The sequence below is a fragment of the Oncorhynchus mykiss genome, chromosome 23 (genome assembly GCF_013265735.2).
Source record: "Oncorhynchus mykiss isolate Arlee chromosome 23, USDA_OmykA_1.1, whole genome shotgun sequence".
NCBI lineage: Eukaryota > Metazoa > Chordata > Actinopteri > Salmoniformes > Salmonidae > Oncorhynchus > Oncorhynchus mykiss.
Genome location: NC_048587.1, coordinates 55,172,644 through 55,188,760, shown reverse-complemented (window position 1 = coordinate 55,188,760; position 16,117 = coordinate 55,172,644). Strand labels below are relative to the sequence as shown.

At 42.5% G+C, this 16,117-nt stretch overlaps 1 protein-coding gene across 2 annotated transcripts; it reads right to left on the bottom strand.

Moving 5' to 3' along the window:
- Window positions 1–6,556: 6,556 nt before the first annotated feature.
- On the bottom strand, window positions 6,557–15,718 carry dync2li1 (dynein, cytoplasmic 2, light intermediate chain 1). 2 transcript variants are annotated; one of them, XM_021581357.2, is made up of 13 exons: window positions 15,562–15,718; window positions 15,209–15,344; window positions 14,509–14,543; window positions 14,345–14,414; window positions 14,176–14,264; window positions 13,854–14,049; window positions 13,677–13,745; window positions 11,678–11,755; window positions 10,897–10,976; window positions 10,657–10,727; window positions 10,428–10,525; window positions 8,601–8,696; window positions 6,557–7,678 (listed from the first exon to the last, which is right to left on the bottom strand). In XM_021581357.2, exons 1-13 carry the CDS (start codon window positions 15,573–15,575, stop codon window positions 7,616–7,618), a joined length of 1,095 nt encoding a protein of 364 aa, XP_021437032.1. In that variant the 5' UTR covers window positions 15,576–15,718; the 3' UTR covers window positions 6,557–7,615. The 2 variants fall into 2 exon arrangements, with proteins under 2 accessions (XP_021437032.1, XP_021437033.1); XM_021581358.2 differs by having other exon boundaries at window positions 15,209–15,341.
- Between the last annotated feature and the right edge of the window lie 399 nt (window positions 15,719–16,117).

Genomic DNA, 16,117 nt, shown 5'->3' with positions numbered 1-16,117 from the left:
CCTCCAGATGTGACACTTGGCATTCAGGCCAAAGAGTTCAATCTTGGTTTCATCAGACCAGAGAATCTTGTCTGTCATGGTCTGAGAGTCTTTAGGTGCCTTTTGGCAAACTCCAAGAGGGCTATCATGTGCCTTTTACGGTAGAGTGGCTTCTGTCTGGCCACTCTACCATAAAGGCCTGATTGGTAGTGCTGCAGAGGTGGTTGGTTCTTCCATCTCCACAGAGCAACTCTAGAGCTCTGTCAGAGGGACAATCATGTTCTTGGTCACCTACCTGACCAAGGCACTTCTCCCCTAATCGCTCAGTTTGGCTGGACGGCCAGCACTAGGAAGAGTCTTGGTGGTTCCCAACTTCTTCAATTTAACAGTGACAGAGGCCACTATGTTCTTGGGGACCTTCAATGCTGCAGACATGTTTTGTTATCCTTCCCCAGATCTGTGCCTTGACACAATCCTGTCTCCGAGCTCTACGGACAATTCATTCGACCTCATTGCTTGGTTTTTGCTCTGCCATGCACTGTCAACTGTCGGACCTTATATAGACAGGCGTGTGCACCTTTCCAAATTATGTCCAATCAATTGAATTTACTATAGGTGGACTCCAATCAAGTTGTAGAAACATCTCAAGGATGATCAAAGGAAACAGGATGCACCTGAGCTCAATTTCAACTCCAATAGCAAAGGGTCTGAATACTTATGTCAATAAGATATTCATGTTTAGAAATGTTAATACATTTGGAGAAAAATAAATAAAAAAAAGTTTTTGCTTTGTTATTATGGGGTATTGTGTATAGATTGATGAGACATAGACTATATTTAATCAATTTTAGAATAAGGCTGTAACGTACCACAATGTGGAAAAAGTCAAGAGGTCTGAATACTTTCCGAATGCACTGTAAATGTGACGTCTCTAATGGAAGTATGGCAACAAATCTAGTAAATGATTCTGCCAGTATAAAGAAGTAATACTACTGTAATGCTGTTATTACTTAAAGGTATATTGTTGTATATCTAATGTATTTCCACACTCGCAGAAAGTGACATGCTAGTATGTTGCAATCTGTTGGGATCGCCTTATGAAAATACATAATTTGTACAATATAACAATATTTTTCAAAATAGCCTACTTTTAACAGTTGTATGTATGAATAGGAAAATCTATGTATAGTTGAAGTCGGAAGTTTACATACACTTAGGTTGGAGTCATTAAAACAAGTCATTTTTCCAACAAATATTTCCAGACAGATTATTTCACTTATAATGTTATGATTAACTGTAATTCCAGTGGGTCAGCAATTTACATACACTAATTTGACTGTGCCTTTAAACAGTTTGGAAAATTCCAGAAAATGATGTCATGGCTTTAGAAGCTTCAGATAGGCTAATTGACATCATTTGAGTCAATTGTAGGTGTACCTGTGGATGTATTTCAAGGCCTACCTTCAAACTCAGTTCCTCTTTGCTTGACATCATGGGAAACTCAAAATAAATCAGCCAAGACCTCAGAAAATAAATTGTGGACCTCCACAAGTCTGGTTCATCCTTGGTAGTAACGCCTGAAGGGACCAAACGCCTGAAGGGACCACGTTCATCTGTACAAACAATAGTACGCAAGTGTAAACAACATGGGACCACACAGCCATCATGCCGCTCAGGAAGGAGACAAGTTTTGTCTCCTAGTGTTGAACTTACTTTGGTGCAAAAAGTGCAAATCAATTCCAGAACAACAACAAAAGGACCTTGTTTTGATGCTGGAGGAAACGGGTACAAAATGATCTATATCCACAGTAAAACAAGTCCTATATCGACATAACCTGAAAGGCTGCTCTGAAAGGAAGAAGCCACTGCTCCAAAACAGCCATAAAAAAGCTAACTACGGTTTGCAACTGCACATGGGGACAAAGATTGTGCTTTTTGGAGAAATGTCCTCTGGTCTGATGAAACAAAAGTAGAACTGTTCGGCCATAATGACCATCATTATCTTTGGAGGAAAAAGGGGGAGGCTTGCAAGTCAAAGAACACCATCCCAACAATGAAGCATAGGGATGGCAGCATCATGTTGTGGGAGTGCTTTGCTGCAGGAGGGACTGGTGCACTTCACAAAATAGATGGCATCATGAGGTAGGAAAATATGTGGATATATTGAAGCAACATCTCAAGACATCAGTCAGGAAGTTAAAGCTTGGTCGCAAATGGGTCTTCCAAATGGACAATGACCCCAAGCATACTTCCAAAGTTGTGGCAAAATGGCTTAAGGACAACAAAGTCAAGGTATAGGAGTGGCCATCACAAATCCCTGACCTCAATCCTATCGAAAATCTGTGGGCAGAACTGAAAAAGCGAGAGCAAGCAAGGAGGCCTACAAACCTGGCTCAGTTACAGCTCTGTCAGGAAGAATAGACCAAAATTCACCCAACTTATTGTGGGAAGCTTGTGGAAGGCTACCCAAAACGTTTAACCCAAGTTAAACAATTTAATGGTAATGCTACCAAATACTTATTGAGTGTATGTAATCTTCTGACCCACTGGGAATGTGATGAAAGAAATAAAAGTTTAAATAAATCATTCTATCAACTATTATTCTGACATTCCACATTCTTAAAATAATGTGGTGAACATAACTGACCTAAGACAGGTTTTTTTTTTACTATAATTAAATGTCAGGAATTGTGAAAAACTGAGTTTAAATGTATTTGGCTAAGATGTATGTAAACTTCTGACTTCAACAGTATGAATCCAAAACAATCGATATGAAATGTTCTACAGTATATGATAATGGGAGCAGTTCTCTGGGTTCATTAAATGACTGGACATGCGTCTGCCATGGCTGTAGTCTGTACGATCTATTAAATGACTGGACAGGTGTCTGCCATGGCTGAAGTCTGTATGGTTTATTAAATGACTGGACAGGTGTCTGCCATGGCTGAAGTCAGTACAGTTTATTAAATGACTGAACAGGAGGTGTCTGCCATGGCTGAAGTCTGTATGGTTTATTAATTGACTCGACAGGAGTCTGCCATGGCTGAAGTCTGTACGGTTTATTAAATGACTAGACAGGTGTCTGCCATGGCTGAAGTCTGTACGGTTTATTAAATGACTGGACAGGTGTCTGCCATGGCTGAAGTCAGTACGGTTTATTAAATGACTGGACAGGTGTCTGCCATGGCTGAAGTCAGTACGGTTTATTAAATGACTGGACAGGTGTCTGCCATGGCTGAAGTCAGTACGGTTTATTAAATGACTGGACAGGTGTCTGCCATGGCTGAAGTCAGTACGGTTTATTAAATGACTAGACAGGAGTCTGCCATGGCTGAAGTCAGTACGGTTTATTAAATGACTGGACAGGTGTCTGCCATGGCTGAAGTCAGTACGGTTTATTAAATGACTGGACAGGTGTCTGCCATGGCTGAAGTCAGTACGGTTTATTAAATGACTGGACAGGTGTCTGCCATGGCTGAAGTCAGTACGGTTTATTAAATGACTGGACAGGTGTCTGCCATGGCTGAAGTCAGTACGGTTTATTAAATGACTGGACAGGTGTCTGCCATGGCTGAAGTCAGTACGGTTTATTAAATGACTGGACAGGTGTCTGCCATGGCTGAAGTCAGTACGGTTTATTAAATGACTGGACAGGTGTCTGCCATGGCTGAAGTCAGTACGGTTTATTAAATGACTGGACAGGTGTCTGCCATGGCTGAAGTCAGTACGGTTTATTAAATGACTGGACAAGTGTCTGCCATGGCTGAAGTCAGTACGGTTTATTAAATGACTGGACAGGTGTCTGCCATGGCTGAAGTCAGTACGGTTTATTAAATGACTGGACAGGTGTCTGCCATGGCTGAAGTCAGTACGGTTTATTAAATGACTAGACAGGTGTCTGCCATGGCTGAAGTCTGTACGGTTTATTAAATGACTGGACAGGTGTCTGCCATGGCTGAAGTCAGTACGGTTTATTAAATGACTGGACAGGTGTCTGCCATGGCTGAAGTCTGTATGGTTTATTAAATGACTGGACAGGTGTCTGCCATGGCTGAAGTCAGTACGGTTTATTAAATGACTGGACAGGTGTCTGCCATGGCTGAAGTCAGTACGGTTTATTAAATGACTGGACAGGTGTCTGCCATGGCTGAAGTCAGTACGGTTTATTAAATGACTGGACAGGTGTCTGCCATGGCTGAAGTCAGTACGGTTTATTAAATGACTGGACAGGTGTCTGCCATGGCTGAAGTCAGTACGGTTTATTAAATGACTGGACAGGTGTCTGCCATGGCTGAAGTCAGTACGGTTTATTAAATGACTAGACAGGTGTCTGCCATGGCTGAAGTCTGTACGGTTTATTAAATGACTGGACAGGTGTCTGCCATGGCTGAAGTCAGTACGGTTTATTAAATGACTGGACAGGTGTCTGCCATGGCTGAAGTCTGTATGGTTTATTAAATGACTGGACAGGTGTCTGCCATGGCTGAAGTCAGTACGATCTATTAAATGACTGGACAGGTGTCTGCCATGGCTGAAGTCTGTATGGTTTATTAAATGACTGGACATGCGTCTGCCATGGCTGTAGTCTGTACGATCTATTAAATGACTGGACAGGTGTCTGCCATGGCTGAAGTCTGTATGGTTTATTATATGACTAGACAGGTGTCTGCCATGGCTGAAGTCAGTACAGTTTATTAAATGACTGAACAGGAGGTGTCTGCCATGGCTGAAGTCTGTATGGTTTATTAATTGACTCGACAGGAGTCTGCCATGGCTGAAGTCTGTACGGTTTATTAAATGACTAGACAGGTGTCTGCCATGGCTGAAGTCTGTACGGTTTATTAAATGACTGGACAGGTGTCTGCCATGGCTGAAGTCAGTACGGTTTATTAAATGACTGGACAGGTGTCTGCCATGGCTGAAGTCAGTACGGTTTATTAAATGACTGGACAGGTGTCTGCCATGGCTGAAGTCAGTACGGTTTATTAAATGACTGGACAGGTGTCTGCCATGGCTGAAGTCAGTACGGTTTATTAAATGACTGGACAGGTGTCTGCCATGGCTGAAGTCAGTACGGTTTATTAAATGACTAGACAGGAGTCTGCCATGGCTGAAGTCAGTACGGTTTATTAAATGACTGGACAGGTGTCTGCCATGGCTGAAGTCAGTACGGTTTATTAAATGACTGGACAGGTGTCTGCCATGGCTGAAGTCAGTACGGTTTATTAAATGACTGGACAGGTGTCTGCCATGGCTGAAGTCAGTACGGTTTATTAAATGACTGGACAGGTGTCTGCCATGGCTGAAGTCAGTACGGTTTATTAAATGACTGGACAGGTGTCTGCCATGGCTGAAGTCAGTACGGTTTATTAAATGACTGGACAGGTGTCTGCCATGGCTGAAGTCAGTACGGTTTATTAAATGACTGGACAGGTGTCTGCCATGGCTGAAGTCAGTACGGTTTATTAAATGACTGGACAAGTGTCTGCCATGGCTGAAGTCAGTACGGTTTATTAAATGACTGGACAGGTGTCTGCCATGGCTGAAGTCAGTACGGTTTATTAAATGACTGGACAGGTGTCTGCCATGGCTGAAGTCAGTACGGTTTATTAAATGACTGGACAGGTGTCTGCCATGGCTGAAGTCAGTACGGTTTATTAAATGACTGGACAGGTGTCTGCCATGGCTGAAGTCAGTACGGTTTATTAATTGACTGGACAGGTGTCTGCCATGGCTGAAGTCAGTACGGTTTATTAAATGACTGGACAGGTGTCTGCCATGGCTGAAGTCAGTACGGTTTATTAAATGACTGGACAGGTGTCTGCCATGGCTGAAGTCAGTACGGTTTATTAAATGACTGGACAGGTGTCTGCCATGGCTGAAGTCAGTACGGTTTATTAAATGACTGGACAGGTGTCTGCCATGGCTGAAGTCAGTACGGTTTATTAAATGACTAGACAGGTGTCTGCCATGGCTGAAGTCTGTACGGTTTATTAAATGACTGGACAGGTGTCTGCCATGGCTGAAGTCAGTACGGTTTATTAAATGACTGGACAGGTGTCTGCCATGGCTGAAGTCTGTATGGTTTATTAAATGACTGGACAGGTGTCTGCCATGGCTGAAGTCAGTACGATCTATTAAATGACTGGACAGGTGTCTGCCATGGCTGAAGTCTGTATGGTTTATTAAATGACTGGACATGCGTCTGCCATGGCTGTAGTCTGTACGATCTATTAAATGACTGGACAGGTGTCTGCCATGGCTGAAGTCTGTATGGTTTATTATATGACTAGACAGGTGTCTGCCATGGCTGAAGTCAGTACAGTTTATTAAATGACTGAACAGGAGGTGTCTGCCATGGCTGAAGTCTGTATGGTTTATTAATTGACTCGACAGGAGTCTGCCATGGCTGAAGTCTGTACGGTTTATTAAATGACTAGACAGGTGTCTGCCATGGCTGAAGTCTGTACGGTTTATTAAATGACTGGACAGGTGTCTGCCATGGCTGAAGTCAGTACGGTTTATTAAATGACTGGACAGGTGTCTGCCATGGCTGAAGTCAGTACGGTTTATTAAATGACTGGACAGGTGTCTGCCATGGCTGAAGTCAGTACGGTTTATTAAATGACTGGACAGGTGTCTGCCATGGCTGAAGTCAGTACGGTTTATTAAATGACTGGACAGGTGTCTGCCATGGCTGAAGTCAGTACGGTTTATTAAATGACTGGACAGGTGTCTGCCATGGCTGAAGTCAGTACGGTTTATTAAATGACTAGACAGGAGTCTGCCATGGCTGAAGTCAGTACGGTTTATTAAATGACTGGAGAGGTGTCTGCCATGGCTGAAGTCAGTACGGTTTATTAAATGACTGGACAGGTGTCTGCCATGGCTGAAGTCAGTACGGTTTATTAAATGACTGGACAGGTGTCTGCCATGGCTGAAGTCAGTACGGTTTATTAAATGACTGGACAGGTGTCTGCCATGGCTGAAGTCAGTACGGTTTATTAAATGACTGGACAGGTGTCTGCCATGGCTGAAGTCAGTACGGTTTATTAAATGACTGGACAGGTGTCTGCCATGGCTGAAGTCAGTACGGTTTATTAAATGACTGGACAGGTGTCTGCCATGGCTGAAGTCAGTAAGGTTTATTAAATGACTGGACAAGTGTCTGCCATGGCTGAAGTCAGTACGGTTTATTAAATGACTGGACAGGTGTCTGCCATGGCTGAAGTCAGTACGGTTTATTAAATGACTGGACAGGTGTCTGCCATGGCTGAAGTCAGTACGGTTTATTAAATGACTGGACAGGTGTCTGCCATGGCTGAAGTCAGTACGGTTTATTAAATGACTGGACAGGTGTCTGCCATGGCTGAAGTCAGTACGGTTTATTAATTGACTGGACAGGTGTCTGCCATGGCTGAAGTCAGTACGGTTTATTAAATGACTGGACAGGTGTCTGCCATGGCTGAAGTCAGTACGGTTTATTAAATGACTGGACAGATGTCTGCCATGGCTGAAGTCAGTACGGTTTATTAAATGACTGGACAGGTGTCTGCCATGGCTGAAGTCTGTCTGTGCTTTAGAACATTCTGTTCTTTTGATCTCATTGGCTGAGAGAGCTGATGAGTCCATTAAGTTAGGTCTCCAGTTCCAGGCCTTTCCAAGACTTGGACGCATTTCTCTTGTACTGATCCAGTTCCTGTAGAAAAGACAGAAGGCACAATGTTATTATGAGCGTTTTGGGTTCATTCTACATGGTTTATCTATCCTATAGCGTTAAAACCATGTCAGGATACCATGCAAGTCGACTGTCAAACAACGTAAGCTGTATAACAGAAAGCTGTTCTGGATGCTGAGCTCAGGGTTCAGCTGACTGATTCAGTTAGGTGATACATCTGACATGCTGTATATGATTGACAGAGAGTCAATCAGTATTGCTGGTAAAAACATATGAACTCAGTGTGACCTGGAACTGAATTCTGACCTCATAAAAACCCATCTATAAAGGTTGCATCTGAAGCAAGTTCCACTTAATGGCTCTGTCTGGGTTCCTAGACTCATCTATCAAGGTACATGTTTGAGTGTTTAGTATCCACATTCTGTGTATTGGCATGGATTCAGTACCCCAGCCTCTCAACTCTTATTGGCTGACTCCACCCATCACATGATCCCTGTCCAATTGGAGTGCCATCTGATTCAACAACAATAAAACATAATCTGGACTCTTGGCTACAGCCAGATACACACAAATCAAATCAAATCAAATGTATTTATATAGCCCTTCGTACATCAGCTGATATCTCAAAGTGCTGTACAGAAACCCGGCCTAAAACTCCAAACAGCAAGCAATGCAGGTGTAGAAGCAGAGTTTACTTTAGTTCAGGGTTATTACGGGGCAATGCAGTGTAACTGGGCTTACTAGAAGACAAGTAGAGATGTTTGAGCTAGATTAGAAGAACAAGATAATCTTGACAATCTCCATGGACCCATACAGTGTGTGCTGTAGCCAACTCTTCTAACCCTAGGGTTGCGTTTACACAAACAGCCCAATTCTGATTTTTTCCCACTTTTTCTTTTGACCAATCAGATCAGAAACATTGGAGTTAAGACAGGGTTCATACCGTGTCTTTTTGGGCCCTCATGGAGTCAATCTGGGGCTCACTATACTGGGGGTCCTTGGCTGGGTCCTTCAGCTCTCTGTGGTGGTCACTGGTGTTCTGGTGGACGACACGATTAATGGATCAGTATCACACACACATATACAGTGCCTTGCGAAAGTATTCGGCCCCCTTGAACTTTGCGACCTTTTGACACATTTTAGGTTTCAAACATAAAGATATAAAACTGTATTTTTTTGTGAAGAATCAACAACAAGTTGGACGCAATCATGAAGTGGAACGACATTTATTGGATATTTCAAACTTTTTTAACAAATCAAAAACTGAAAAATTGGGCGTGCAAAATTATCGAGCCCCCTTAAGTTAATACTTTGTAGCGCCACCTTTTGCTGCGATTACAGCTGTAAGTCGCTTGGGGTATGTCTCTATCAGTTTTGCACATCGAGAGACTTCGAGAGAAATTTTTTCCCATTCCTCCTTGCAAAACAGCTCGAGCTCAGTGAGGTTGGATGGAGAGCATTTGTGAACAGCAGTTTTCAGTTCTTTCCACAGATTCTCGATTGGATTCAGGTCTGGACTTTGACTTGGCCATTCTAACACCTGGATATGTTTATTTTTGAACCATTCCATTGTAGATTTTGCTTTATGTTTTGGATCATTGTCTTGTTGGAAGACAAATCTCCGTCCCAGTCGCAGGTCTTTTGCAGACTCCATCAGGTTTTCTTCCAGAATGGTCCTGTATTTGGCTCCATCTATCTTCCCATCAATGTTAACCATCTTCCCTGTCCCTGCTGAAGAAAGGCAGGCCCAAACCATGATGCTGCCACCACCATGTTTGACAGTGGGGATGGTGTGTTCAGCTGTGTTGCTTTTACGGCAAACATAACGTTTGCATTGTTGCCAAAAAGTTCAATTTTGGTTTCATCTGACCAGAGCACCTTCTTCCACATGTTTGGTGTGTCTCCCAGGTGGCTTGTGGCAAACTTTAAACGACACTTTTTATGGATATCTTTAAGAAATGGCTTTCTTCTTGCCACTCTTCCATAAAGGCCAGATTTGTGCAATATACGACTGATTGTTGTCCTATGGACAGAGTCTCCCACCTCAGCTGTAGATCTCCGCAGTTCATCCAGAGTGATCATGGGCCTCTTGGCTGCATCTCTGATCAGTCTTCTCCTTGTATGAGCTGAAAGTTCAGAGGGACGGCCAGGTCTTGGTAGATTTGCAGTGGTCTGATACTCCTCCCATTTCAATATTATCGCTTGCACAGTGCTCCTTGGGATGTTTAAAGCTTGGGAAATCTTTTTGTATCCAAATCTGGCTTTAAACTTCTTCACAACAGTATCTCGGACCTGCCTGGTGTGTTCCTTGTTCTTCATGATGCTCTCTGCGCTTTTAACAGACCTCTGAGACTATCACAGTGCAGGTGCATTTATACGGAGACTTGATTACACACAGGTGGATTGTATTTATCATCATTAGTCATTTAGGTCAACATTGGATCATTCAGAGATCCTCACTGAACTTCTGGAGAGAGTTTGCCGCACTGAAAGTAAAGGGGCTGAATAATTTTGCACGCCCAATTTTTCAGTTTTTGATTTGTTAAAAAAGTTTGAAATATCCAATAAATGTAGTTCTACTTCATGATTGTGTCCCACTTGTTGTTGATTCTTCACAAAAAAATACAGTTTTATATCTTTATGTTTGAAGCCTGAAATGTGGCAAAAGGTCGCAAAGTTCAAGGGGGCCGAATACTTTCGCAAGGCACTGTATATATATATCAACCTGTGTGTGTGAATGAGAGGGTATTTGTCCGTATGCAGGAATTACCTCAGGAGGGAAAACAACCTCAAACACTTTCTTCCACAGATCTAGAGGGTTTTTAGCATGAAGAGTCCCAATGTCCACATCTGTGGTTGGGGGAGAACCTGGAAAGTAGAGTGACATCAATTGTGTCATGTTACAACAACACACACACAGCATCAGTATGATAAACAGTAGGGCACTTTAACACTGCTGTAATGATTGTTACCACAAGGGGGTGCTAAACACAACTCACCTATCTGGCTGAGGGAGTCCATCCCAGCAGGAATGATTAGAGGCTTACTGAGGTCAGAGGACATAGATTTCCTGTCAGTATAGGAGGAAACATGTACATCTGTGTTAATGTTGAATGACAGAGGACATTATTTATACTGGGCTATACTAGTCCTCTCAAATGATGACAAATTGTGGCACAGTCAAACCGTGGCATTGACAAACTGTGGCATAGACAGATGGAGGGTACAACAGCTCTTACCCCTTCTCTGTCCCGAATCCGAGTTGTGTGAATAAGCTCTTAGTTTTGGACATCAAGCTCTCAGACTTGCTGCTGGTAAACTACAGGTGAAAGGATGGACAGATGGTGAGGCAGATAATAGACAGGTGAAAGGAGGGAACAATGGTGAGGCAGAGAGAACAGACAGGTGAAAGGAGGGAACAATGGTGAGGCAGAGAGAACAGACAGGTGAAAGGATGGACAGATGGTGAGGTAGATAATAGACAGGTGAAAGGATGGACAGATGGTGAGGCAGAGAGAACAGACAGGTGAAAGGATGGACAGATGGTGAGGTAGATAATAGACAGGTGAAAGGATGGACAGATGGTGAGGCAGAGAGAACATACAGGTGAAAGGATGGACAGATGGTGAGGCAGATAATAGACAGGTGAAAGGAGGGAACAATGGTGAGGCAGAGAGAACAGACAGGTGAAAGGATGGACAGATGGTGAGGTAGATAATAGACAGGTGAAAGGAGGGAACAATGGTGAGGCAGAGAGAACAGACAGGTGAAAGGATGGACAGATGGTGAGGTAGATAATAGACAGGTGAAAGGATGGACAGATGGTGAGGCAGAGAGAACAGACAGGTGAAAGGATGGACAGATGGTGAGGCAGAAAGAATAGAACATATTGTGTAATGAAACGATACCATCCCTCAAACATAGCATTTGAGATACTTGTTTGATATAGCCTACAGTGAAATACTGATATGCATAGGCACATTGGCAACTGTGATTGACTATTAGGCCTACGGTTCTTACAATTAAAGAAGCTGCGTAGTAATGAGAAATAAACCGAAGGGTCTTGCAGATCACTTTCCTCTTCTCAGAGTCAAAGTCCTACAAAGAAAATGCATTTATCAGTCTTTTTTCCACAAAAACAGAAATCAACAGAAATAGCCAACAATTGTAAACACAAATCCAACAACTACATTCTTCAGGGTGAATATACACTCCCGGTCAAAAGTTTTAGAACACCTACTCATTCAACATTTTTTCTTACATTTCTTTACCATTTTCTACATTGTAGAATAATACTGAATACATCAAAACTATGAAATATCACATATGGAAACATGTAGTAACATAAAAAGTGGTAAACAAATCCAAATATATTTTATATGAGATTCTTCAAATAGCCAACCTTTGTCTTGATGACAGCTTTGCACACTCTTGGCATTCTCTCAACCAGCTTCACCTGGAATGCTTTTCCAACAGTCTTGAAGGAGTTTCCACATATGCTGAGGACTTGTTGGCTACTTTTCCTTCACACTGCGGCTCATCCCAAACCATCTGAATTTGGTTGAGGTTGGCGGATTGCGGAGGCCAGGTCATCTGATGCAGCATTCCATCACTCCCCTTCTTGGTAAAATAGCCCTTACACTGCCTGGAGATGTGTTGGTCATTATCCTGTTGAAAAACAAATTATAGTTCCACTAAGCCAAAACCAGATGGGATGGCGTATCACTGCAGAATGCTGTGGTAGCCATGCTGGTTAAGTGTGCCTTGAATTCTAAATAAATCACATAAGTCACCAGGAAAGCACCACCACACCTCCTCCTCCATGCTTTACGGTGGGAAATACACATGTAGAGATCATCCGTTCCCCCACGTCTCACAAAGACACGGAGGTTGGAACCAAAAAGATACAATTTGGACTCCAGACCAAAGGACACATTTCCACCAGTCTAATGTCCATTGCTTGTGTTTCTTGGCCCAAGCAACTCTCTTCTTCTTATTGGTGTCCTTTAGTAGTGGTTTCTTTGTAGAAATTTGAACATGAAGGCCTGATTCACACAGTCTCCTCTGAACAGTTGATGTTGAGATGCGTCTTACTTGAACTCTGAAGCATTTATTTGGGCTGCAATTTCTGAGGCTGGTAACTCTAATGAACGTATCCTCTCCAGCAGAGGTAACTGGGCCTTCCATTCCTGTGGAGGTCCTCATGAGAGACAGTTTCATCACAGCGCTTGATGGTTTTTGCAACTGCACTTGAAGAAATGTAAAAGTTCTTGACATTTTCTGTATTGACTGACCTTCATGTCTTAAAGTAATGATGGACTTTCATTTTCTTTGCTTATTTGAGATATTCTTGCCATAATATGTACTTGGTCTTTTACCAAATAGGGCTATCTTCTCTATACCCCCTACCTTGTCACAACACAACTGATTGGCTCAAATGCATTAAGAAGGAAATTCATTCCACAAATGACCTTTTAAGTTGGCACACCTGTTAATTGAAATGCATTGCAGGTGACTACCTCATGAAAATGGTTGAGAGAATGCCAAGAGTGTGCAATGCTGTCATCAAGGCAGGTAGCCTAGTGGTTAGAGCATTGGACTAGTAACCGAAAGGTTGCAAGATCGAATCCCCGAGAGGGCAAGGTAAAAATCTGTCGTTCGGCCCCTGAACAATGCAGTTAACCCACTGTTCCTAGGCCGTCATTGAAAATAAGAATTTGTTCTTAACTGACTTGCCTAGTTAAATAAATGCGAAATTAAAAATACATTTTAAAAAGGCAGTGGCTATTTGAAGAATCTCAAATACAAAATATATTACTTGCTTAATACTTTTTTTGGTTACCACATGATTCCATATGTGTTATATCATAGTTTTAATGTCTTCACTATTATTCTACAATGTAGAAAATAGTCAAAATAAAGAAAAACCATTGAATGAGTAGGTGTTGTAAAACTTGTGACCGGTAGTGTACTTTTTAAAATATCAATACCTCTCAAATGAGTAGAACACATATCTCACCTGAAATATATCAAACTTGCTGCCAATAATCAGCAGTGGAACTGGGAAGGGGTTGATCAGCTCTCTGTCCTGTTGAGAGACTCAGAGTTAATATCCTATGTAGCAAAGACTCCTTTTACATTAATAATGCCGAGCCTTAAAAAAAATCATAACTACTAGAAAAAGTTGTTGTCTTACCGGGTGGTCTTTAGGGAGGACCATTAGGGGTCTGTTCTGGGCCTGCTGCTTGGACCCAGCTTTGGACTCTACTGTCCTTTGTGGCTTGGAGGAAGCTTTCTCCACCTGGGTCCGTGTTGTCTGAAGCAGCCTCTCCATGGTTCCCCATAGAGCATTGGGCTTGGACAGGTCCAGAACCAGCACCACAGACAGAGACCTGAGAAATCACACACAGACCTCTTTACTTTCATTAGCACAATGTCTCTAAAGTGGCTTTAGAGAAGAGGGCATGTGATGAACTACTCATTTAAGAAGCAGTTTAGGTGGTGGGACTGGGACTGACCTGACATTCTGAGCAGTGATGGGGATCTGAACCAGGTCTGATAGGGAGGTACCTCCTCCCAGCTCCCACAGGTGAGCTATGTCTTTGGGCTGGAGGAGGAGAACAACAGGTCAGACTGACATCACACCATCAGCTCCCTGGAATTGTACAAATGAAAGCAGTGTCATACAGTGTTGTGTCCTCGCGCCCGTCTACCAAAGGTGTACTCCAACGCTAGAGTTGGTTTAGGAGGTTCATCCCTAGAAGAGAACAACATATAATTCCCAGTAATAGAGACAGCTATACTAGTATCTTACTATAAAAATACATCAGTGGTACTGAGAATAAACTCACCTGTCGAGGCACCGGAGCAAAATTGTAGTTTTACCCTAAGAGGAGGGAATATGATTATCAAGGATATCAACCACCCGAGCCACTGCCTGTTCACACCGCTACCATCCAGAAGGCGAGGTCAGTACGGGTGCATCGACGCCGGGCCTATCTCAAGGCCATCAGACTGCTAAACAGCAATCACTAACTCAGAGAGGCTGCTGCCTACATTGAGACCCAATCACTGGCCACTTTAAGAAATGGATCACTAGTCACTTTATACAATGCACTGTAAATATTGCCACTTTAATAATGTATACATATCGTACATTACTCTTATCACATGCATATACTGTAATACATACCATCTATTGCACCTTGCCTATGCCGCTCGGCCATCGCTCATTCACATAATTAATTACATGTGCATATTCTCATTCACCACTTTAGATTTGTGTGTATTAGGTAGTTGTTGGGGAATTGTTAGGTATTACTGCACTGTTGGAACTAGAAGCACAAGCATTTCGCTACACTCGCATTAACATCTGCTAACCATGTGTATGTGACACGTAAAATTGATTTGTAGGTTACTGCTGTGCTGGAACAAAAGCCTTCACACCCAGTAGCTCTCCCGGACCAAATTTAGAGAACCCGGACCTCACTATTAGGAGGACTGTTAGCTAGTTTCTCCAGACACACAGTCATAAAGATGGCTACAGCTTACCCCTGCTTTATTCCCAATGAAGAACACGGTTCTCTCGTTGAGTGACACTGGATCAACTCCGCCATCCTCCTCCCCTCCTGTCCCGTCCTCCCGACTCTGAACCTCCGCAGAGGCCAACTCCCATAGCGTGTCACTACTAGACAAACGTTACGATGTAACCTTATTTGTTCATTCTGATGTTTTGGGCGACAACAAACTAATGTTGTTAATAGCTGGGTAGCTAGCTAACATTATATCAAATATACTGGTAACTATCAAACCCCCCGTCCTCTGCTGCTACTAGCTAGTTAGCTAACGTTAGTTTAGGAAAAACATGCACAATTGGAAGATCAAAGTGGCAAACAAGATCTTACCTTATCTTTGGCATTGACTACCTTTAAATTAAATGTAAAGACTTGAGTTTGATTGCCCCGTTGTTTGAAAATATGAAGGTCCAACTTGACGTTTACATGTCAGTCGCCTCGGATCAGTAGACGTTGCGCTGGGCAACGTCGCAGTTCGATGATGGAATTTAGCACTTTGCCCAAAGGGTTTGTGGGAAAGGTAGTTTCAAGAGTCAGAGACTAACGTTAGATTAAAAACATAATTTACAGGATGATCCACAGTAATTCTGTACTTTTTGGTGATGGAAGGATGTACGATTTTAGAAGCATAAGGACCTTATTTTTCGTATCAGCGAGAAATAAAAAAAATATATTACACGTTTTTAAAAAAGTGGACACACCTTGATATCGATTATGGTTAGTGTTCAAATCAAATCAAATCAAATTAAATGTTATTTGTCACATACACACGGTTAGCAGATGTTAATGCGAGTGTAGCGAAATGCTTGTGCTTCTAGTTCCGACAATGCAGTAATAACCAACAAGTAATATAACTAACAATTCCAAAACTACTGTCTTATACACA